The 24,652-nt window shown below is 41.3% G+C and overlaps 1 protein-coding gene across 2 annotated transcripts in view; it reads left to right on the forward strand.

Moving 5' to 3' along the window:
* Nucleotides 1-9,361, forward strand: part of SOCS5 (suppressor of cytokine signaling 5) — a 38,536-nt gene extending 29,175 nt beyond the window's left edge. For both annotated transcript variants that reach the window (XM_068409195.1, XM_068409203.1), the window contains exon 3: nucleotides 1,242-9,361. In XM_068409195.1, the coding sequence (XP_068265296.1) occupies nucleotides 1,254-2,864 (1,611 nt within the window). In that variant the 5' untranslated portion in view covers nucleotides 1,242-1,253 and the 3' untranslated portion in view covers nucleotides 2,865-9,361. The remainder of the gene's footprint in view (nucleotides 1-1,241) is intronic.
* The last annotated feature ends 15,291 nt before the right edge of the window (nucleotides 9,362-24,652 follow it).

The following is a 24,652-nucleotide window of genomic DNA, read 5'->3' on the forward strand; positions in this document are numbered from 1 at the left end:
TGTTTCATGTTCGTTATCCTTTTATGTTTCTCATGTAAGCTATACCTCCGACTCTTCCCCAGTCTCAGTGGATTCTGCTAGGAAGTCATGGTCTTACAGCTGCGCTTCTGTCTTAAGGGACTTCTAGACTGATGTTTCCAAAGAACAGAGCAGTTTGCATTAAGAGTTAAATTAGATAAGACCACATGTTTTAGTCCTTCAAGTTTAGCACTTCTCTCAGAATTTAATTAGATCTAATTTAGCTTGGCATTGCCTGACTTTTTTTAGTACAGAATTAGCCTGTTTCTCTCTGTCCTAGGGCAGTTCTCTGTTTTTGGCAGTCTTGTTCCAATTATCAAGCTCTGTTTCTAAAGAAGTAGTTGCAGAACACACACTGCTAATGTTTTTATCTTTTTGCTGTATCTTCATGATTCACTGTCATTGTGTTTCTGCTGTGGAGCTGCTTTCTTTTTAAGTGCTCTTACTAAAGATAGAAAAGCTCCTTGGGCTCTTTCGTTCTTTTATATCTTAAGTAATAAAGCCAGACAGGTTTTTTTTTAGATGTTTCATATGTGTGGCTTTTATTAATATATCAGAGACTTTATAATTCTAAAATTCTGCTGATGCCTTACTGCCTTTCCTTGTCTTTTGGTGATTGCCTCATCTAAGAATGCTGAATGGGTTTTTTCCCCTAAATTTCTATTTTTGTGCTAATTTTTTTAATCTTGTCAGTTATAGCTTGGAATTTATCTGACCTGCAGCCGGAGCTTTTACTTTTTTTACTGGACATTTGCAGTGCACTTGTTAGATTTCACTAACTGCTCTCATAGTTTGGAGTGACTTGAATAGTTCTTTTTCAGGATTTGTTTTACTGCAGCTTATTGGAAGCTTATCAGGAGTCATACCTTATATATGGCTTACAAATTCTTCCTAAAATGAAGACTTTTAGACAGCATATTTCCTGTCCATCAAATACAACTATGCGGACCTACCTACATGCCTACAGAAAAATAGGAAGGCCTGCTTGTAAATAAAGTGTTTGTTATTTTCTGAACATTTTCTTCATGGTGATTTTTCTAAATATCAAAATGATGTGATGCATGTCACTTCTACATAACCACACAAACACTAGGGTACTTTTTCAAATATAGTGTGTTCACTTAACAGTTGTCTTGTCTGTAACTTAATTGATAGCTGAAGATGTATCCTCATTTTTTTAAATTGTATTTTTATTTTAATATTTCTTCTCCTCTTGAATTTAGATAACGTAATCCATGGATAAAGTGGGAAAGATGTGGAACAATTTCAAATACAGGTGCCAGAATCTCTTCAGTCATGAGGGTGGAAGCCAAAATGAAAATGTAGTTGTGAACTCCAATAGTTGCTCATCTGCTAAAGAGAAAGCTATCCAGATAACTGATTTGGCTCAACAACAACCCAGCAGCCCTTTGAGAGAAAATATTGGTTTGCAGTTGGGTTTAAGTCCTTCAAAGAATTCGGCAAGGCGGAACCAAAACTGTGTCACAGAAATTCCTCAGATTGTTGAAATAAGCATTGAGAAAGAGAATGACTCGTGTGTCACCACAGGAGCTAGACTTGCTCGAAGGGACTCTTACTCTCGGCATGCTCCTTGGGGTGGGAAGAAGAAGCATTCCTGCTCTACCAAAACCCAGAGCTCTTTGGATACTGAAAAAAGATTTGGTAGAACGCGAAGTGGCTTGCAGAGGAGGGAGAGAAGGTACGGGGTGAGCTCTGTCCATGATATGGATGCAGTATCGAACAGGACAGTAGGTAGCCGTTCTCTGCGACAGCGTCTACAAGATACTGTTGGGCTGTGTTTTCCCATGAGAACTTACAGCAAACAGTCCAAACCGCTGGTTTCTAACAAAAGAAAGATCCATCTCTCTGAACTAATGCTTGAGAAATGCCCTTTTCCTGCAGGCTCAGATCTGGCTCAGAAATGGCATCTGATTAAACAACACACAGCGCCCGTGAGTCCTCATTCAACTTTTTTTGACACGTTTGATCCTTCCTTGGTTTCCACAGAAGATGAAGAAGACAGGCTCAGAGAGAGACGTAGGCTTAGTATTGAAGAAGGGGTTGATCCCCCTCCCAATGCCCAAATACATACTTTTGAAGCTACAGCACAGGTTAATCCATTGTATAAACTAGGACCAAAGTTAGCCCCCGGTATGACTGAGCTGACCGGGGACAAAAACATAACACCTCCAGGAAACTGTGATTCTGAAGAGGACACAACAACCCTTTGTCTGCAGTCACGCAGGCAGAAGCAGCGTCAGATGTCTGGTGAGAGCCATGGCCATATCAGCAGGCAGGGGGCTTGGAAAGTGCATACTCAAATTGATTACATCCATTGCCTTGTGCCAGACTTACTTCAGATCACAGGTAACCCATGTTACTGGGGTGTGATGGACCGCTATGAAGCAGAAGCACTTCTGGAGGGTAAACCCGAAGGCACTTTTTTGCTCAGGGATTCTGCGCAAGAGGACTACCTCTTCTCTGTGAGCTTCCGTCGTTACAACCGATCGCTACATGCACGCATTGAGCAGTGGAATCACAACTTTAGTTTCGATGCCCACGATCCCTGTGTATTTCACTCCTCCACTGTTACAGGGCTTCTGGAACACTACAAAGACCCTAGCTCTTGCATGTTCTTTGAACCGTTACTTACTGTATCTCTGAACAGGACTTTCCCCTTTAGTCTGCAGTATATCTGCCGGGCAGTGATCTGCAGGTGCACTACGTATGATGGAATCGATGACCTTCCTCTACCCTCAATGTTGCAAGACTTTCTCAAGGAGTATCACTATAAACAAAAAGTCAGGGTGCGATGGCTGGAGCGGGAACCTATGAAAACAAAGTAAATGGAAATCAGAATAAGCTTCTAGAATGTGCTTTTTCTTTGTGTGTTACAGTTTAACTGCAGCGAGCACACCAACAACGTCTAGCTTTTCTGCAATATCCTATTTAAGCTGAGTGTTAGTACCCTGTCAGATGCTGCCTGCTGTTAATCAAACTAGGTTGTGATGCCTCTTGGAAACAATAAGCAGACACAATTCTGCACGTTTTTCATTAAGGCCTAATGAAAATATTTTTGCTAATTTCTAAATATTTTGTTTCCCTTTTATAGCTGTAGTAATTGGATGAAGAAACTATGAGGCATTTTCTGTGGGGCATTCATGTAATGCTAATAAAGAAAGGCTTTATTAGAGGAGCATTTTTGCTAATATTTGAAGTATTTTTTTAAAATTACCTTCTTGAAAACTTTCCACTACTCAAAGTGCTAATTTAGCTCACAAACAAGTTTCCAAATACTAGTGAATAAGAGTATTTTCTTTTAATGAAGAGCAGTTCGTTAGAAGCAGTCCATTAAGAGTTAATGGTATTTTGATGCTAGCAGATGAATCATGCTTTTCTCAGTGTATAAGGTTTCCTAATCATTAAGACTTGAATATGCCTGCTCAGTACTGTAATTCTATTTTAAACACTTGGAGATTTAAGTGGCATTGTTAGCAAAAGTGATACTGTCTTGGACAGTTAAATACCTTCCAGTGTGAATTACTGTTTCAGTGGCAGGACATGGGATTAGATTATTGCTGTGAAACAAAAGTTTGAGGGTTTTTTCTAAAACAGAAAAAATGTTTAGTTATTGAAAGTTATCTGATATTTTTATGGAGAAAATTACAAGTGGTTGCATTATTATAAACAGAATACAAAATCTGACATATCTGAAATAAATGTCAGGTTTCAAAGGTACTGTTACACTTTACTTGTAAATATCTTCCATTTGCGCTTTTAAAAATGTTTTAAAGTAATATGCACTGATTATAGTTTCAACAGATCACTTGGAAACAAGATTCTAAGTTCTGTTTGCTTATTTAATTGGAGATGGAACTTTTGTTCCATCTTAAGACATTTTTGCACTAAAATTTTGTTGGAATGCCCTGACCCCTGTTTAATGTTTTGTACCAATTACGAGTGCTCCCTAGTTTCTTTACCAGCTGCTACAGTATGTTACTACTTACTTCTCTATGGCAGTGACCTGTGCGAGGTAGGGAACATTTTGGCTGCAAGTACAATAAACGTTATTCTTGTATGCTACACTAACCCTTCTATTGACGTATTTTTCTGCTTGCTGTGCCTTGTTCTGGCTTTTTGTGCTAATAAAGTACAGTATGTTCAGTGTTATACTTGTATATCTGCTCTGTTTTTATATATTCGCGTAACTTGTAGCAGTTAGCTGAATTTTTAATAGGCTTTTCTTAGTACTTAGTATAGGTAATGCACAAATACTGTGCAGTTGCATATTGGTTGGTCAGCACACCATATTCCTGGGTTTTGTTACGTGCTTATCAGAAACCTAACAGTGTGCAGCATGGAATAATGTTTCTGGAGTCACTGCAAAGTAATAGACTTGTCTGCAGGCATAGAGCATTTTACAGTTTTTGTAATGTAAAGGATAAGTGTTAAGCAAAAAGTATTCTGAAACCTTATTGACCCCCCGTAACGGTTGCTGAAGATGTTTCAGCTTGTTATATGGCTAACTACTAAACTTAATGTTTTGCTACTCCCCACTGACTGAGGAATGGTTATTCCTGTAAATTGACAGTACAGCAGTGGCATTTGTTCACTTTTAGACTATTTTAATAAATCGATGTACATGTGAACTGGCCAAATGTCCTGTTATTACCAAAGAATACTGTCAATTTATGTTGGGGTATTTTTTTAGTAAAAAACTTAGGAGTGGAGAGGTGCAATTTCTGTTCTATCAAATATTTATCCCAAGCTATGAGAAACCAAAGTATTTGACAACTTCATCTGAACTTAAGTATTATGTATACATTTATGTTGGTAGAGCTTAAAACTTTTACGTCAACGGTGTTGTAATTTTTCTTGAACTCACAATGCACCTGAAGGGGAATGATTTAAATAATTTTGTAATGACTGGAACAGCACTACATAGAAGCTCATACTGCAAGGGGTTAATCTGAAGCACTCAGAAAGCACTTTAAAACATGTGTTTATATGCTTGTGCAAAATTTGTGATCCTGTTATGCATTCTTTGGAGTACCTTATCTTCTTTCATGTGTTAAAAGACTTCAGCTGTTAAAATAGAACTTTGTTTGGAATATGTAAATATTAAGTTTATGTAAGTATGTGTACAAATGTGCTAATGGTCACTTAAGTTTTGAATCGTGTGTGTGTCATTGGATATGCAACTCCTGGTTTAAAATCTGCTCTGAGCATAAAAAGAGGAAAAAAAAGTCACCAGCATGAAATTGCACCCAAGTGTACCTTCACTGTGTCATTCTCACTGTTCCCTCAGCTGGATCTGAATTCCAGATGAGTTTACTTTAAATCTTACTTTCAATATTGGTATCATACAGTCAACCTGCAACCAAGCTTTGTCCCAATGTAGGGACCTTTTTTTGTTATGTTTATGACACCCATTGCAGTTGCTTGTCATAAACTAGCTGATGAGATTCTAGCTGTGACATTATCAGTGTGGTCCGGAATACACATTCATTTAACTTTTTATCATGTGGTGGAATCTTTGGAGAAAAAAAATAAAACCCCCAAACCCTTGTCTCAGAAAGTTTGCTCTTGCATTTGTGTAAATACTCTTTATGGAGAGGATTTGTTGCTCCCTTAAAACATACAAAAAAAGGAAGGATCTATTTCTCTACAAATTTTTTAAAGCTTTGCTTCACTGAAATATACAGAATAACTTGCTAGTGTGGTTATGCTAAAAATAATCACTTTTTAAATTGTAGTAGACTTGAGCGTTGACTACTCAAGTTGGATTTCTTAACACATTTTCAGTTCTAAAGGCACTAAAACGTTAGTATGTTGAGAATGCAATTGATTCCTCCTATCTGTTTGAGGAGTATGGTTTAACGTTAACCTGATTTTCTTTAGAAAATTTTATATATTTCTTCAAAAGATGTGCACAAACCACTGGGTTGTTTTTTGGGGTTTTTTTTAACAATAGGATTCAATGTAATAAGGTATGCTAGCCTGATTCCATCTAATTTGGTTACATGACAGAGAACTATTTGAGCTTCAGTCTTGTGTTCTTTCGAGGTGATTCTCATTTCTGCAGAAAGGGCTATAGAAAGGGCTTACTTGGTAGGATTATGTTGCAAAAAAATCCTGCAAAGATCTTTGACCATATTTGAAAAAAAACGGGGTGGTGGTGCTATGTGGGAATTAAGATCTTTGGATACTTAGCACAATTTGGTGGTTTTGTTGTGTATAAATACACACATCGTCATATTTTAGACAGTCAGCAACAGCTCCAGTTTACCAAGATATGGAAATTATTTTAATTTTCATATAACATGTTATCTAACATTGAAAAATTACTGTGTAAATAAAACAACGTCATTAATGCATTGACATATAGTGCATGGAGGTTTTGTACTCTAACTGGGTTATTGTTTGTAGAGCAGAATTACAATTTAAAAAATGAGGGCATTAAATCCAAATCTTTTTAGAAATCTATCTTTATGTCCCTGTGGAATTGAAGAAAAGTGACTATACTATATTTTGACTATGTATTATGAGGGTCTACAGATTGGGGGTTTTTTATCAGTTTTAAAGGTGTAACTCTTCTGAAAATACTCTTAAGAACATGTAGACACTCGTCCAGATAATTTACTTGTCCGAATGAAACTTCTATCAAGAAAATTAGTTACAAAGCCATGTTTTGCATTTATGTACTGCACATTTTGTGTGTATTTGAAGACTTCTTGCTTTCAAAATTATAGTCTTTTAAATCAGAAGCATACAGTCCTTGAAAGACCTGTCTGTATATCCGTGGTGTTTCATAAGATGAATTCAAGCCTTTGCTAGACATCATACTGACTGTCACTCACATCCTTAAGTCCATATTTAACTTTAAGGTTCTGTGCTACTTTAGAAACAATCAAAAATTCTGGATTTCTATGATGCAACACCGGTTTGCATTAGTCTCCATTGCAAGCCAAAATATTTGCAGAATGCTTAAAGCTTATCTCTTCTGCAAAGTTGTGTGTGAGACTGAAGCTGTCAAGTCAGAAGTTGCTGAGTACCAGAGAGATGAATCTGCAGGGAGAATGGTTCTTTTTTGAAATACAGTATTTAATGGAAAGCTATGAACTGAATCTTCCATGTTTCTTTCTGACATAACAATATTTCTCTTTTTAAAATCATTCACATTTAAAATAATGAAAACACTTTTTGAGTCTTATTTTCCTGAAGTGTTGTGAAATTATCATGTATGTGCCAAACCTTAGTCTGCAAGAATCTACATAGCCCGTATATATATGTTAATGAGATGCCTCCAAGCATGTGTGCATTCATGATCTTTTTTTGAAGATACCTGAAGTGCACCAATATGGTGAGCGTTAATATATTGGAATTCTAAAAATTCTCTCTCTAACTTTGTCTGTGCATGGCGTGCATTGCAAATAAAAGGACTATTTTATTTGTATCTTTAGCTGTATTTATGTATTTTAACCAGTTGATTGGTGTGTGTTTTCCTGCTGTTGCTGCACTTGCCTAAACAGTTGTTTCCTGACTGTGACCAAAGGAGATTTTTTCTTTGTTCATAATTGCTTTTTAAAAAAATCTTAAAATAGAAATCAAATCAGTTGGCTTTTAAAGTGTTAACTCTTACAAAGTGTGGTATAACACTGCTAATTGCTCTCCCTTTTTGCAGTACTGAGCTACAAAGAATCATTTAGCTTAACCATGGGTTGCGTCTACCAAATGCAGTTGACTTAAAATGTCTGAATTTTAAGCTTTTTAAAAAATTTTTTAATTAAAAATGCTACTGATGAGGGCTTTGAAAAGGAAAAGGCTTGATGTTTTCACAGCAAGATACATAAAGTAAATGTTTTGCAATGAGGTAAGGATCTCTTAAAGATGCTTTTTAAGAAGATTTCCCCCTTTCACTATCTCTTAAATCAAGACTCTTTAAAAAGAAAAAAAAAAAACCACCTCTTGATGACTTTGACTTTAACCTTAGTCATTCAAAGACTGAAAATAAATCTGGCGCTTTTACTTACTTTGCTTGCATGTTGCCAGACTGATTTACTAGTAGTTGTTTCAAGAAGCAAATTTTAAATCTGTTATTTCAATGAAGCATTGCCATTTCTTATTTTTATAAAATATTCCGTTTACAAAAATCGTGTATCAATAGGATGTTAACCTGATACCATCTTTAAATCTATTGTTATCAAGGTAACTATGGTGTATGTGCTTTTCAAGCTGAATAAATGTTCACTTTGTAAAGTTGCATTAAAGCTACAGCTGTTATCAAGATAGGTTTCTTAGGGCCTACACAATGTATTTATGAGCTGAAGCTCCTGGTGCTTGACCCTTTTTTTTGTCTTCAGTAGGAAAAAAAAAAAAATACATAATTGTGTACATGTGGTGTAGCTCATGTTGCAGATTTTCTTGTTAAGCACACAGCTACACTGACAAGCAGAAACATATCTGAACTTGCTTGTCTGGAGTAAAGCAACCTCTCTGATCTCTCAGCAGGAGTTGTAACTTGGTGGCACGTTGGCAAAGAGGAAGCGGGATTCGGTTTTGTTGGTCTCTGAGCAGCTGTTAAATTGAACACGGTGTGCGCTTCCTGTTCGATAAGGTGTATTAACTGTTTAGAGCCCTGAGAATTTTAGTAGCTTTTGGAAGATACAAAACTACTTGGCTGCTTTGTCACTTCTTGCTTTCATACTTGTAGTTTTGCAAAAGCATGAAGAGAGATATTTATTAAAACTGAATCTATGTAGTCGCTGACTGTATGAGCACTACTTCTTAATACCTTTACAGAGATAGCAGATTCCTACACGATTATGTTTAAACTGTTTTGAGAGAATGAATAATGACACTGTGGGCACAAATCAATTCAGATTGCACTATCAACTTTCTTACCAGAAGCCTTCATTCTTAACAAAAAACTGCGATCCCTGCACAGAAAAACTAGCTTTGTTGATGCACTCTTTTGTAGGTGTCCAAAAAAGTGTCACCCAGATGGTCCCTGGACCTTTTCCCAACATTCCAGTTGAAGGGGCCCTGGCAGGCCCGCCGGGCACTCGAGGAGTTGGCTGGCAAGCGTGCCGTGCCGTGCCATTCCGAGCGTCGCCTGACACCAGCACCTTGTGTAACTGCGCTGGTTTAGGTCTGCCTAGCTTAGATGGTTTTTAACCCGCTGCAGCTTCAATGTTTCTCCACCCTGCCTGATTTGTCTTTGTTATCTGGTTGCCAGACTGTCTTGCATCTTAATCTAGTAAGAAAATAATGTGATTTATGGCTACCCAACCGGTGTATTAAGTAATAGATGACGCTGTCTTAATAAATGGGGTATAAACTACCACATTGTTTTCTTTTATATTTGTTTGGGAGCAAAAAGTTGTGGGTTTAGTGAGTTTATTTTAAGTCTGTACTGTAAATACATATTTTTACAAATATTTAGTTGTCATGTGTGTCAAAGGGATAAGTAGCTAGATCAAAATAATCAGTAACTCATGTTTTATTCCAGTCCATTTCTGTTGCATCTAAAATACTTGAGTGAAGAGATCAAGACTGATAATTATCATCTTTAGAAGTTTTATCACACTCTGAAATTCCAGCAAGCTCTTAATTTAGCGAGTTTTCACTTAAATCTCAAGGTTTTTTTTTTCTCCCCAGTTGTGGGCTGGGTGCATGTTTTTGTGACATAAACCTCTATTCTGGAGCACAGCCCCATGAGAATGAACTAAGGAACAGGTGTAGCTGTTGTCCTGTAAACCAAGAGACTTTTTCTTTGTGCCTGATGGGAGCTACTCCTAAAGCAAAGTAGTTCAAACTCTGTAGATTGTGAAAACTGGGCAAAATGCTGCTGATGAGCAGTTATAGCTGAGCACGACAACAGCCATGTAACAAGCTGAAAAAGCACTGTGGGCTGCTCTGTGGAACTATTTCAGGCTTTGTTAATTATATGTTTTTCTAGAGCATTGCTCCTAAAAATACATTTAGTCTAGGCTCCTTTGGAGTCTTTGTCTTTCATCACTAGTGAATTAATGGAAAAGCAAAACCCTGAAACAAAACTGTGGTTTTTTGGCTGTTTTATTCAGAGATTGCCTTTGTAGTTTTAGCTTCATTGAAACACGCAGAAGGTTAATTTTCTTAAACTTGGCTAAAATAAATCCATAGTTGATCAATAAATGAAAGTTATGGGAATTAACTTACCTATTACAGTGGTGTGTTTAAAATATGAAACACTAATTCTGTTGAACTTATGGCAGAGATCATAATTCATAGTATTATTAAGTATTTTGAGTGTTTAGGTAAGGAAGATGCAGGCACAATAATATTTCAAAAGGATTTCAAAACACCAGGTGATCTGAAGGCAAGATTTCTAGAGTCAGTCTCTTCTGTGTCACTTTCCCTGGAGGAGGAAATTTTAGGAGTCTGTCTCAGCTGTTTGTGTTGTGACTTTGCAGGATGTCAAAAGTACATCAGTATCTAGAATAGGATGTATAGGTATATCAAATAAATATAGGAGAGGCCCTAGAATGAACATGGCTGGCTACACTAGTGCAAGTTGTGCAGAAGAGAATATGTAGCTGTAGTGGTGTTTCTTGGGCTTCTAATTGTCCACATAGGCATTTATTTGGTCATCCAGATCAAATGCTGAGAAGCAACGCAAGAAGTTTCTGCACGGTAGAGATTCCTGAAGTAACGTTACTGCCGCCGAACCCAGAGGACCCGGACAAATGAATGCGTTAAGAAGTGTTTGTGGTGTCACTTCGCCTCTGAAGCAGCTGGTGGTGTGAGGGGCATTAGTATGGTTCCACATCCGAGCTTCCCAACAGTCAATGGGACAGCTCAGGTGTGGGTGAAACAGCGCTGGCACGACCTGCTTGCGAAACTGTTCTCACTTTGCTCTCCCATCAGGTGTCCTGTGTCATCTGGGAAGTCAAGGTTGTAAACCTTCAGTAGGACTTGCGTAGTGTCTTCTTAAAAATTAACAAAATGAATAAAAAATGCTATTTATAGGGTTATGTTATGTTAGGAGGAATATGTAAATTCATCTCAGTTTTAAGAGTGGGACACAGTCTTTGTAAGAGGGTCACAAAGAGCTGCTTGGAATTGGGCTTGCTAGATGTGGGGTAAGTTGGACGTGTTGCTGCTCGCTAGCTCGGGTTTCCCTTTAGTGAAAGAAGAATGATGATACTTGATCCGTTTGTGAAATACTTTGCGCTCTAGTGATGAGCAGCATAATAGAAGAATGAGCTTGTGTTAGTTATTTGGGAATGTCTGACACCCTTCCTTCACCGAGCAGTAGACCTGAGGTAGGTCTTTCAGTATTTGCAATTCAGTGTTTTTGCTCAAGTGATAACTGACGGCTGTGGACGCGATATATACAATACACGAGTATGTAGGGTACTGAGTGCCATACACCCTTAATTTCCTAACCCAGCCCTTTGTCAAGCCATAGTTCGGATTTTCCCCACTTAGAGCGTTGTTTTCTCCTTAAAGCTTTGTTGTGGAGACACTGCTTTTGCCTCCTCACTTCTGTCATTTTATTTTTTGTGTCCAATCTGATAAGGCCAATAACCTGCAAGCAGTGTGTGAGGAGAATTTCCTGGCACGAGCAGATGAATTGCTGAGATTGTTATCATTCTGTACTATAGAAGCACCCCGTTTTATTTATACACCATTTGTCTTCAGTTTCATTATGTGCCAAGAAGAAAAAAGCCAGACTTTTCCTTCGAGCAATTGCTTGTATAACCATTCATACTGTGGGCGCTCGGATGCCTGATACTTAAGCCAAATCCTTTTCTGCCCTAGTAATGTTTGTAAGGGTACTTTCCTTCCCTTCTCCCCAGTCTGGCACACGTGTTAATGTACTCTTGGTTGGAGGACGCTTTCACCTTTGTTCTAACTGTCCAGTTGAGGCGGAGCTGTCAAACTTTTCTTTTTAACTGAAAATTTGTTTTCTTGGCTTTGTGGGCATGGCTTTGCGTAAGGCTGTGGCTTTAAGCTGTTCCAGATGTGTCGGAGCCACTGCTGACCATCAGAGATGAGTACTGCCAGTGTTTATGCTGTTCAGGAAAAAGCCGGTGGGAAGCATTCTGTGAGCAGGGGTTTTAAGCGAAGAGTTTGCAAGAAGCATCTACTGCTTCAGCTATTTTTTCTGGAAGATTTTAGCTTCATCTTGATTCCATACTTCAAGGAGTCTTAATCCTTATGCTGGGTCACCTCAACTAGAATTTTTTACATTGGAGGGGAAAGGAAAAGAAGGGAAAATCTAAATAATTCCAGCACAAACTTCAAAAGAACTATTTCCAAGACTGGTATCTGTATTGCTTTAAGACCTCCTGAATTTCTCAGTTGTCTGGTATCTCTTACAGGAATTTAAGACTGGCACCAGCTCCAGAGATACAGTTGCCCAGAAAAGTTGAGTAGTGCCCTGAAACGCTCCTTGGCTGCAGCTCTTGGTAAATGCCTTGGAAGTCACTTTCCAGCAGGTCATCGCTTACTGCACTACGTTGGTGCCCTCCAGAGCTTGCCCTAGGTCCTGGTTTCTGGCAGTTTAGATGTTTTGACAAAGGTCCCATTTCTAATCCTTGCACTCCTCTCAGGACCAATGCCACCTAAGGAAACAGCCTAAGATGGTCTGAGGCTCTGAATGCGGCTCAACTTTCCTTTGCTTCTTGGGGAGACATATTGTAGGTGGAAAGAGAGGGCCAGGCACAAGAGTTGATCCCAGTCTTAGACCAGGCAGAGAATGAATCTAGTTGCCCACCCTGCTTTCCATCTCCTGTAGTTAGAGAGATTTTACTGTCCTCCTGTAGCCAGAAGCCTCAGGTTCACAGGAGAAAAATCTGGCTTGGCTTCTGCCTGAGTGAGCCTGTGGACCAAATCCCTCTGTCCTAACGGGGCCAGTTCTGGCATCCCCCTTGTCATGTGCCCGGTAAGAGATTCTGCCCCACTGCCTTGGTTAAAAGTAACAGAACAGGGCTTTCTTCAGGCTGCCTTTCCTGGAATATAGAGATAAAGCCTCTGCACCCATATCATGAGCAATTTGCGGTCTGAGCGGTGAGCTGCCTTCAGTTTTGCATAAGGAGAATTTCTGCAGGATTATTATCCCTGTCAGGTCATTTCAAAGGGCTTCTCTTGGTTTTCTCAAGACAACGTCTAGTCTCATCATGTCCATTGTAACTTGAGTCAGTAATAGCTTATAATTGCTTTGTTTTGCTACCGAAAATTTTGTCAAAAATAACTAAGCAATTTACTGATGGGTAAATCAAGTAGGCACTGATCAACATTATGTTTCAGACCTGCTCACAGATTTTTAAATCACCATCTTCACTCAAAGCTCCATTCATTGCCCTCAGTCCGTGAATCATAGGTCCTCAGTGTTAAATCATGGCTTTGCTTTTCTGTTGGGAGATACCCTAATTAACAGTAGAATGAATGCCAAAGACAAGTAATTAGATTCTCTGCTTGAAGTTTAGTTATCTCTTTCCCCAGGGACGTGTTCCTCCCCTTTCGTTCTGGCACACAGTTTGGTGTCTGAGCTTCTTAGTTAAAAGTTTGTCTACAGCCATCTTTGCTGCTCCAACATTGTTTTTCTCCTTCATCATGCAATGATGAGAAACCTTAAGCATTTAGAAACACTTCCTTCCATTCTCTTTTAATTTTCCTCTCACTATGTTATTTTAAAATCTCTTTCCTTAGGGGATATTTAAACTGGTTTAGACATCTGTGAAGGTGAGATCACTGAGCCCATGGCAACCATTCTGATGGCTGTCAAATCGATGAAAAGGGTGAGCAACACATGCCGTTACAGCTGGCACTCCCTGTACTGTCTGTCTTGACAAAATTACCTTTTGGACTTGCTTTTCTTTTCTATCTGAGGTGAGTTTTGTTTGTGCTGATTACACTGTTTTTTCCAAAACTGCAGATGTTCATATCTGAATCGTCCCATTTTATCTTTGATATTGAGGAACCTTTTGTTTTTCTGTTTGAACACCATGAAACTGGCTGGGTGGACCTTCCACAACTGAAGTCCAGGGCTCAGCTATTTTATCTAAAGCTTTATGGTACTAGAGAGCTGTCTGTGACACCACCTGTAACAAAAGTGAGAGGATGGAAATATTAAATGTCGTTAAAATACCACCCACCGAAGTTTGGACAACTTGGATGGACTGGGTGAGGCAAGCAGCTACCTGGAACAGTGGTTGCATCTTTACTGAGGAGCTTGCTGCTGTGAGGGATTGCAGGTATGGTGTGGTTTCAGCAGAACAGCACCCTGCTCACTGCTCTCCTAAGGACTGTGAAATACTTCATCGCATCGTTTGCTCAGGTTCAGGGGGTAGCAGGGTTGTCTATCAAGTGAACAGTCTGTGGAAATGGATGTTGCTCCTAGAAAAATCACATTTCTGTGACCTGTTCTGACAATACATTTAATCAGAGTGACTTTAATGAGGATGGGAATATATACACTACATCTGCTCCAGACACAAGGTAAGCAAAGTGTATGCCACTGGGAGTTGTGTAAATGGTCACAGTACTCCTCCAATACATTTCAACTGAGATGTAGCAAATCTGTTCCTTAACAGATAGATTTCCACTTTTTAAAATTAATTTCCTGAAAAATTTCAAGCTTACTGAAGTCATACTTGTGGTTTCTGTGCCAAACCAATCTCTTTGCAAGGATGAGGAAAAGGCTGTAAAACTTCAAGCAAATGCCTTCACTTAAAGCTTTTGAACTAATTAGTAAATATGCAAAAGGAGTTTAAAACTTTGTTACAACATTTTGATGTACAGAATGACCTTCCAAAGCTGCATCTTCATTCTACAGCTTACTTAATCTAATGTACTTGTGCAGATATGTATCGCCAGCTTCCCCCCTTCCACAACTTACTGTGCAGTTGTTGCTGGTCAGCATGCACATTAGGTGAAAGTCAGACACTGTGCTCGGCACGTGCGTGATGGGTCAACAGGTATTGGAACCTGGGGGGAAAAATGACAGGACTGGCATTCCTTCTGAGTTGTATGAGATCCTGGAAGTGCCAACCAGACCTGGATCGGCACCTTGCCTGCAATTTTCTGTAGGGTAGGTTTTTAGATTGAGAAATATGGAATTTGAAGCTGCAGGTTTTAATTATTTATGTGTATTGTCTTGATTTAATTGGTTTATTCTGCAGTGGTTAAATGCTGTTGTTTGAGATGAGAAATTACTATGAGTTTACAATGGGGACTTTAAGGGAAAGCTTTGAGGGGGTGTGTGGATTTATTTTGGGAACTTGAGTAACTAGACTTGGAAGCAGTGGACTGGGTTATGCAGCACTGCATGTCTGTCTGGGGCTGTGGGGTGTTCATGGGTTACCTTCTGGGGTGCACCCCGCAGCCCTAGCTCCCCAGCCAGCCAGCCTGTCAAATTACTGCAGCTTTTGAGCTGCGTGTTTGTATGTTGTTGGCACGGAAGCTGTGATGTGGGGAAGGTGCACGCTCACCTCTTTCCTCAAAATGTCTCTCAGCATGGACGTGCTGCCCCAGACCCTCTCTATGAGGCCACAGTCCTTCAGGAACACAGTTGTGCTTTGTTCCCTGTCAGTATTAGGTCACTCGTCCAAATAAGAGATTTCTTGTTGTGCGTTAGCTGGAGGAAAGCCTGGGCCTCCATTATTCCTTGCTTACCACATCTGGCTTGGGACCCAGTGCTATTTGGTGGCCTGTTACACTGCCCGTGTACTCATCCTCTGTCATGTTATTACATTATGGGTTGTCTCAGCTCGCTCTTTGTCCTCAGCAAACTGGCTAGGGTTGTGCTCCAGCATTCCCTGTTGCTCCCAGGTCTTCTGTGGGTATTTACAGTCAAACAAACTTTTTGGGGATGACACACATGGTCATCCTGGAACATGTTTGTCAAAAGCAGTCATATATGGCCTCAGCAAAGGCCTCGTGCTCAGATCATACTGTTAATGGAGTTGAGATGGCCGAGGGTTTAGCCTGCCATTTTCCAACAAATGAAATGGGCTTTGGGAGATGTTGTAGGTAATCGTTAGTTGTATAAGTTTCTCCCTCAGGACACACCCCAAAGAGTTTTGATCATGATCCCAGCAATCACTCGTGCAACAGAAAGGGTCTTCAACCTCCCAACGGTAATTAAAACAGGTCTTGGCAACATGAAGCATGGTAACTCACCTACACATGTTATCACTTGAATGGGTCCTATGTGTCTCTGTGCTTTCAGTGTATAATTATGACTAAAAATGTGGACATACTTAAACTCAGATTTTTTTTTTTTTTTTTTTTTTTTTTAAGCTGGTATGGAGACAAACAGTGTAAGTAATTCACTGCCTTTTCTTTCATGTAGTGATTGCTGAAATTTAAACAGACTAGACCTGCTGTTCTGGTGGTGATGCTTGCTGGGATTTTTTTTAAACATCTATTTAGTTAAGATTTATGTAAAATTTACTTATTCTAAAAATATTAAATGAGTATATAGGAGAAAACCTTCAGAAATTGTGGTTTTTTTTAAATTGCAGGTTAGTAGCTGTGACATTAGAGCTTTGCACTGCAAACTGGGGCATACCCACATATCCATTCATAATGGGACAACTCATTTTGGGATGAAATCTCTTATTTGTAAATCCTATTTATCACATGAAGCAGTAATGTCCCTTAATGGCAACACCTGAAAAGTTTAATCTGTAAAGAAGCATATTAAAATTAGTGAGAGTACTGTAGTATCTTGTATTGTAAAAAGTAAAGCAAAAAATCGATTAACCAAACAATCTTTCTGTTATCAGAGCTAGAGATAATAGTCTAAATATGTGTCATCTTTACATTGAATTTTGTTTGTGATAATGAAGGAAGTCAGACTGATCTAACCTTGATTACTCCTGAGTACACAAAGCCCCAAAAGTGCGTGTTTCAGGTTTGGGGGTTTAAAAAGCAACCTGCATTATTTGCAGGTTTTTTTAAGTCTCTCCTGAAGCCAGGGAGGCCTGAAAATACTGAATTCATCACATAAAAATTATATTCATCTCCAGGTTTGACACATTAAAGAGCAGAATCTGGCTGGTTAAACTAGAAGATACTCTTAGAGATGTGCTGAATGATTTCAGGTAAAGGAGAAAATATTCTAAGTGTAAGTAAGTGTGGAGATAAGCAGAGACGTAGTGCTGTTGTAGGAATGCTGTTGTCCTTGTTACAGTGGCTGAATGCTGACAACAGCTTTTTTTCTAAATTCGGAGATAATTCAAATCCCCGTGCACCTGAGCTTCTTTGAGAAACCTTAACAGAAGCTGGGGACTGCTGAATGGGTGCAGAGTGTATTGCTCCAGCAAAGTCACTCCATTACCACGATGTTCATTAGAGACTCTGAGGAAACTTCACTGTGGGCACCTTGGAACAGCCTGTCTCAAAGCTTCAAGTTTTCTTTGTCTGTCAGGTGTGTGATTCCAGCAAGGTAAAAATCACATTCTGGACAAATTTGATGGGAGGAAAAAGGCCCAGGTCAGTAGCTCTTGTACCTAGACAGGTTTTTAAGCTAGTAGAAGCAGTAGTAAGCCCTCCAAATTAGATAATTTTGCTATCAGAAGCAGCTGGAGAGCACAGTACATGCACAACTGTTATTTCAGACTGCTCCTCCCTGCCCCACCTCAGTCTGACTGTTTAAAATTGCTAAAACCCAAAGTGTTGGGGCAGTTCCCAACTGGACAAGGGGCACTGCAGCTTAGCTGGCCCAAGGACATTGGATGTGGTTGCTCTTCACTCTTAATCCTCCCTCTTGATGTCTCCTCTGGACTGATGGTTTCATCGAATCCCTCTGGTCGGCACAGGACAGCTTTCTTCTCTGTAGTATGCTTGCTGGAAAGTCTCTGAGTGGTCATCCTGCTGTGAAGATTTCATGCCAGCCCCATGCAAAGAGTTCCCCAGGTGCATGTCTGGAAACAAGCTGGGTACAAGACTGCTTCACTTTGCTTCTCTCTCTGTCTTGGGAGTCTGAAGCCATAGCTGCTGTCAAAGGTTCTCTGCTTCATGTGAGAGTTTACTTTAACATTTGTTTTCCTTGAATTCTTTGCTGTCCCTAACTTTTATGGATTTATTATGTTCTTTAGAAAGTTGTAATTCTATCAATGAGTTTTGTTCCCTCTGTAAATTAGAAAAGAGGGGACAGATGATGCCAGGGTTTGCTGAGTGGTACTTTACCATAGGTATGAGTACATCGCTGGTCCAAAGCCTGACCTGACAGCGAGGGACTGAACATTGCATCTGTAATGCATACGTTTCATGGCTGATGGATCTTCTTGTACTGACCAGGCTTTTAATATCAGAAACTAAATTTGTCAGAAAACATAATTTCCCTTTCATTTGAACATGTACAGCTGTTGCAAACACTGCTGTGTGCTGGTAGCAAAAAACACCACATTTTTCTTCTACAGTTTGAACGGGAAATAATTGTGGTTTCTCAGATCCCACTTTGAAGCAGCGGTTGTTTATAGCTGACTGGCTTTAATAACTGTAGCTGTGTGTGCAGTCCTGCTCCAGCTGTGCACTGGACACCATGAGTCACTGTCCAAAAACATCCCTTATGTTCAAACCCCTCTTAAAAGGGGCAGTTCTAAAATTCTCCTGACTATCTTCTGTTCTGTTATCAGGAAGTCCCCTTCTGGTCAGGCAGCTACATTGTGGACATTTTAGATGGATCTCCTGGAGTTTGCATAGGCATATCCCATGTTGCGTGCTCCCAAGCCAGAGCCAGGGACAGAGGAGCTGTCCCCGAGGAGCCGCGGCTCGGCCAGTGATGGGCACGTGTGGCAGTCTCACAGCACAGCAGACAAATCCCCACGTCACACGCGGGCCATTGCATGAGTCACCGGTGTCACCCTGGACCCTCTCCTGAGGGCAGGCGTGGGCCTGAGGACCCTTCCCACCTCTGCTGCTCACCCATTTTGTGCAGAACTGTGAGCTGCTTCTGCCTCTTTGCTCTGCTCCTCGCTGCTGCCACTCCAGCGTTTTCCCTAGTAGGTTAATTTGCTATAAACACCGAGAAATCCAGGAATTTGTCCACTTTGTCAGAAGAAGCCACAGTTTAAATGCCCTTGTATTGTACTTTTATAAATCTCACCAGGCTTGATAAATTCCTTTCCATTAGCAGAACTCAAGTCAGTGTATTAAACAGCTAAGTATTGCCTGGTGTGGCTGTAAAAGTAAAGAAACTGAGGCAGAGAAGTGGAGCTCTCCTTGTGTTGCCAAGTGGTCAGCAAGAAAGCTGGGGAAAAGGAGGTTATCCATTTCCCGCTCTCTTCCCAGCAGCTATTGCCATGCTGTAAATAAAGTTTAAATACTTAAATATTTTTTTAAGTTCCTTTAAAATAATTATAATAAATGACACCTTATTTCATACCTTTCCTGCCCACATAGCGTATTTACATATTACATGTAGTTGGAAGGTATTATTAGAGGTCCCTGTTCAAGTACCTGAGTCATAGCACCTTCAACTTGCCACCATAAATAGGCATGTTTGATTGAGACTGCCTGTGATGTGATGCCTCAGCCTGTGTGCATCAAAAGCTCTGTCTCCTACTGATAGCTAGGGCAGACCTCAAAATCAGACTTCTTTTCTACAGCAAAATGCCATTTGCCTGATTGCTGGCAGATGTTTGCACAAGTCTGGGACTTGAGCCTGATCCTCAGTCTGTTGCTGGCCTCATTGGGTGGGGTGAAGATCACCTTCAAGTCAAAACACCCGTGAGTCATCCTCTAAGTGAAGTGTGGTGGGACCCAGGGGATCATTCACTGTGATGCCAACATGACTGTCCACCCTGCCTGCCTGTCCATGTCAGCAATGCTGGAGGCCAGCTGCTAGTGCTCTGGGAGATTGCAAAGCACTAGGTCTGTGCAACCCAGCTGGCCAAAGGCAGAGGTTAGGCACTTCAGTCTGATTTTATGTGCTGAGGCATGTAGGAGGTGGGGAAAGAACCCTTTGAAGGTATCTCAAGCAGTCGGGTCTGAAAATGGACTCTGTAGTGCTACTGTCTGTACTAATATCTATTTGATTTTGCAAATACAGGGCTTTATACAAGAAATGTCAAATCTCCCTTGCCTAAGCTGGGAATGCAGCCCAGGTGCTACATGGGTTATCTGATGCTTTGGGAGGTCCTTGACTGTACGTGTGTGAATTGCATCTACTAAGTAGGACCCATTTTCCCTCAGGATCAGACTTATGTGAATCTACCATGCAGCTCTGAACAATATGTGGAGTAAGACTTTCCAGAAGTGTTATTATGTCCTCAGTGGAGGCAGAGTATATGCACTACAGTGCAAGTATGCCTTAGGTTCCCAGTTTTCTGGTAAGCCTGAGTCGATTTACTGCGTGGTTGTTCTAACCACTGTTAGACACACAGAAGTCCTGGGAAAACATGAACAATCGTTGTCCATCTGGACAGAAGCTCTGAGTGGGGAAGAGTTTTTTGTGGTTTTTTTTGGTTTGTTGTTTTTGTTTTGTTTTGTTTTTTTTTCCTGGAGGATGCTGAGTATATTTGGCCTGTAAGTGCACCCCTGCTTCTGCTTTGGTTAAAAAGTCAGTCCCATACATTTTCTTGGGTGATGTGAAGTTTTATAGCTCATTAGATCTGACTCAGTTGTTGAGACTGCAAAGAAGTGTTTGCTGTGGACTCCAAGAGATCAGCAGCAGTCCTGGAAGGTTGCTGAACTTGGGCTCTGTCTTTTGACGAGGAACCATCTGACTACGATGCAGAGCGGGATGTGGTTTCTCAAGCAGAATAGCCACATTCTTGCAGGAGGCTACGGGCAGAGGGAATTTTAAATTTAGTTATTGAATATGGAATCACTTATCTGCTTATGCAGCTCTTAAAAGGGAAGGAGAGCATGGTCATTCTGTGCAGTCCTTTGCAGAATCATTGTAATAGCTCAAGGTGTCCTTCAAACAGCCAAGTGGCACAGTGTGTGAGACCTGGAAGACTTAAGTAGACCTTACACTTGGAGCTCGCCTGACCTCATGCCACTGTCTCCCAAACTGCACATGGAAACCATAGGACTTCAGTACCATTAGAACAGTCTTCACTCGATCTCAAATTATGGTTTTTTGCACATTAGCAATCTATACGATGAATGATATCATAAAATTCTGACTAGCAAAAACTGCTGCCAATATTTTAAAATATCTACCAAATCCTCTTCTCATTACAGAATCACAGAATCAATCAGGTTGGAAGAGACCTCTGAGATCATCGAGTCCAACAGTTGCCCTGACACCACCCTGTCAACTACACCATGGCACTAAGTGCCATGTCCAGTCTTTTCTTAAACACATCCAGAGATGGTGACTCCACCACCTCCCTGGGCAGCCCATTCCAATGTCTAATAACCCTTTCTGTAAAGAAATTCTTCCTGATGTCCAACCTGAACCTCCCCTGGCGAAGCATGAGGCTGTGTCCTCTTGTCCTATCGCTAGTTACCCGGGAGAAGAGGCCAACTCCCACTTCACTACAACCTCCCTTCAGGTAGTTGTAGACTGCAATAAGGTCACCTCGGAGCCTCCTCTTCTCCAGGCTAAACAACCCCAGCTCCCTCAGCCGTTCCTCGTAGGTCAGACCCTCCAGACCCTTCACCAGCTTGGTCGCCCTCCTCTGGACTCGCTCCAACACCTCAACATCTTTCTTGAAGTGCGGGGCCCAGAACTGAACACAGTACTCAAGATGCGGCCTCGCCAGTGCCGAGTACAGAGGGACGATCACTTCCCTAGACCGGCTGGCTACACTATTCCTAATAGAGGCCAGGATGCCATTGGCCTTCTTGGCCACCTGGGCACACTGCTGGCTCATGTTTAGCCGGCTGTCGATCAGCACCCCCAGGTCTCTTTCCACCGGGCCGCTTTCTAACCACTCTTCCCCCAGCCTGTAGAGCTGCATGGGGTTGTTGTGGCCGAAGTGTAAGACCCGGCACTTGTTCTTGTTGAACCTCATGCCGTTGGTCTCGGCCCATCTATCTAACCTGTCCAAATCCCTCTGTAGGGCCTTCCTACCCTCCAGCAGATCGACACTCCCACCCAGCTTGGTGTCATCTGCAAATTTGCTCAGGGTGCACTCAATTCCTACGTCTAGATCATCTATAAAGATATTGAACAGCACCGGCCCCAGAACTGAGCCCTGGGGAACACTGCTAGTGACTGGCCGCCAGTTGGACTTTGCCCCATTCACCACCACTCTCTGGGCTCGGCCATCCAGCCAGTTTTTAACCCATTTAAGAGTCCACCCATCCAAGCCCCGGGCAGCCAGTTTGTCCAGGAGGATGCTGTGGGAGACAGTGTCGAATGCCTTACTGAAGTCTGGATAGACTACATCCACAGCCCTGCCCTCATCTACTAAGCGGGTCACTTTGTCATAGAAGGAGACCAGGTTGGTCGAGCAGGACCTGCCTTTCATGAATCCATGTTGGCTGGCCCCGATGCCCCGATTGCCCTGCATGTGCCGTGTAATGGCACTCAGGATGATCTGTTCCATCACCTTGCCTGGCACCGAGGTCAGGCTGACAGGCCTATAGTTCCCTGGATCGTCCTTCTGACCCTTCTTGTAGATGGGCGTTACATTTGCTGATTTCCAGTCAGCTGGAACTTCTCCAGTTAACCAGGACTGCCGGTAGATAATCGAGAGTGGTTTGGCAAGTTCATTTGCCAGTTCCTTCATTACTCAGGGGTGAATCCCATCGGAGCCCATAGCCTTGTGGGTGTCCAACTGGCACAGCAGGTCACTAACCGTCTCCTCCTGGATCATGGGAGGTTCACACAGCCCGCCGTCCCTAACTTCAGGCTCTGGGGGCTGAGTCTCCTGAGGACAACCGGTCTTGACATTAAAGACCGAGGCAAAGAAGGCATTGAGCACCTCTGCCTTTTCCTCATCCCCTGACACTACACTACCCTCCTCATTCAGCAAGTGGTGGAGGCTCTCCTTGACCCTCCTTTTGCTGTTGATGTATTTGTAAAAGCTTTTTTTGTTATCTTTGACTGTAGCAGCCAAATCGAGCTCTAATTGAGCTTTGGCCCTTCTAATCTTCTCCCTACACGACCTGGCCACGTCCCTATAGACCTCACAAGTTACCTGACCCTTCTTCCAGAGCAAGTAGGCTCTCTTTTTTTCCTTAAGTTCTAGTCTAAGTTCCCTGTTTAACCAGGCCAGTCTTTTTCCCCGACGGCTTGCCTTCCTACAGACTGGGACAGCCTGCTCCTGAATATTTAGCAATTAAAACAGTCTTGTTAAAATTATCTGCTCCAAACAGATGTTTTACTGAATTCTTGGTTATGTGGTTTTCCTTCTTGTATTTCTGTGAAAACATGTGTTTCACAAGGCATATCAAAGTTGTCTCATAGGCAAAAACATGTAAACAAGCAGCATGTCATTTTCTTCAAATCCCCTGTAAAAAGGCTAGCCATGTTGCCTTAGCCATAAAGAGGCATAAGAGGGAATGAGGATTTTGCAGACACTCCAGGCCTGAGGCTGGGGAAGATCTGAGCTGTGCATGTGTCTCTTCAGTTGCCCTTAGGAAAGTCACCCAAATGTGCTTTCTAAGCCTCAATTTCCCTGTTTGGGAGACAATGACCATGTAAAGCATCTGGGTTCTGCTAATGAAAAATATAACACGAGGTCCACATGTTGCTGGGTTGACTTCTTAGGTCTGGCCATACTGACTGTTGTGATACATAAGCCTGGTTTATGCTCCTGGGAAGAGTTCACTGCAGCACTTAAGGGTGTGAAGTTTCTCTCTTGCACTGGTTCCACATCAGGGCTCTTTCTCCTTAACGCAGACAATACATGGAAGGGAGAACAAGCTCTCTTATTCCATGCCTTAATTCCCTGCCTGGTTGTTTAGGGTGAATCATTAACCAAGTGCTTGAGTCTGGCAAAGCAAAAGTGTTTGTTGAGTGCCTTTTGCAGTCTGCATGGAGCCTTGGCCTTCTGCAGGAGGAATGGCTCCCCTCTCCCACAGGAACAAAAGCACAGCCGAGTCCCTATGCTCACTGCAGTGCTTTAACCAGACCTTGCACTTCCAGTGCATTTATATACTGAAGTATATATGCGTATATATATATATGAAAGTTCTGCTTTGGGGGTGAAGAAATTAATGGTGTAAGTGTCCTGTGGAAAGGAGTTAAGAAGTATGTTAACTTTTCCTTCAATTCATCCTTTATAGCCTACTCATGAGTTTTGTGGTAAAAGGAACAATAATCCTTTTCCTAACAGCAGTTAATGAATTGAAACTGTTCTCTAGACTGATGTTGACATGCCAGCTCTTTGTACCTGGAAAATGACTTCTGAGGTCCCACAGGAAAAGACTGCGTAGTCTGCTGAAGATCACAGACAAGATACCCTTCTGTGAAAGGTGGGGTGGTTTTGTCTGATGGCTGCTTCAGGTGTGTGTTTCCTCCACAGATCTTTCTGCTTGCCTTGAAACCATTGCCTTAGTGTGCTGGGCTGTAAATCCCTGGGGCAGTGATGAAGGAACAGCATAGTCTAGATAAACTCTACTTAACATGCTTATTCAGATGGAGGTTGATTGGCTTTTTCCTTTAGCCATGAGCCAAGACTGAAGAATTACTGAAATGCTGCAACATTATTAAGTGGGTAAGTGCTTTCATTGTAAA

The sequence above is a fragment of the Nyctibius grandis genome, chromosome 1, assembly GCF_013368605.1.
Source record: "Nyctibius grandis isolate bNycGra1 chromosome 1, bNycGra1.pri, whole genome shotgun sequence".
In the NCBI taxonomy this organism is placed as follows: domain Eukaryota; kingdom Metazoa; phylum Chordata; class Aves; order Nyctibiiformes; family Nyctibiidae; genus Nyctibius; species Nyctibius grandis.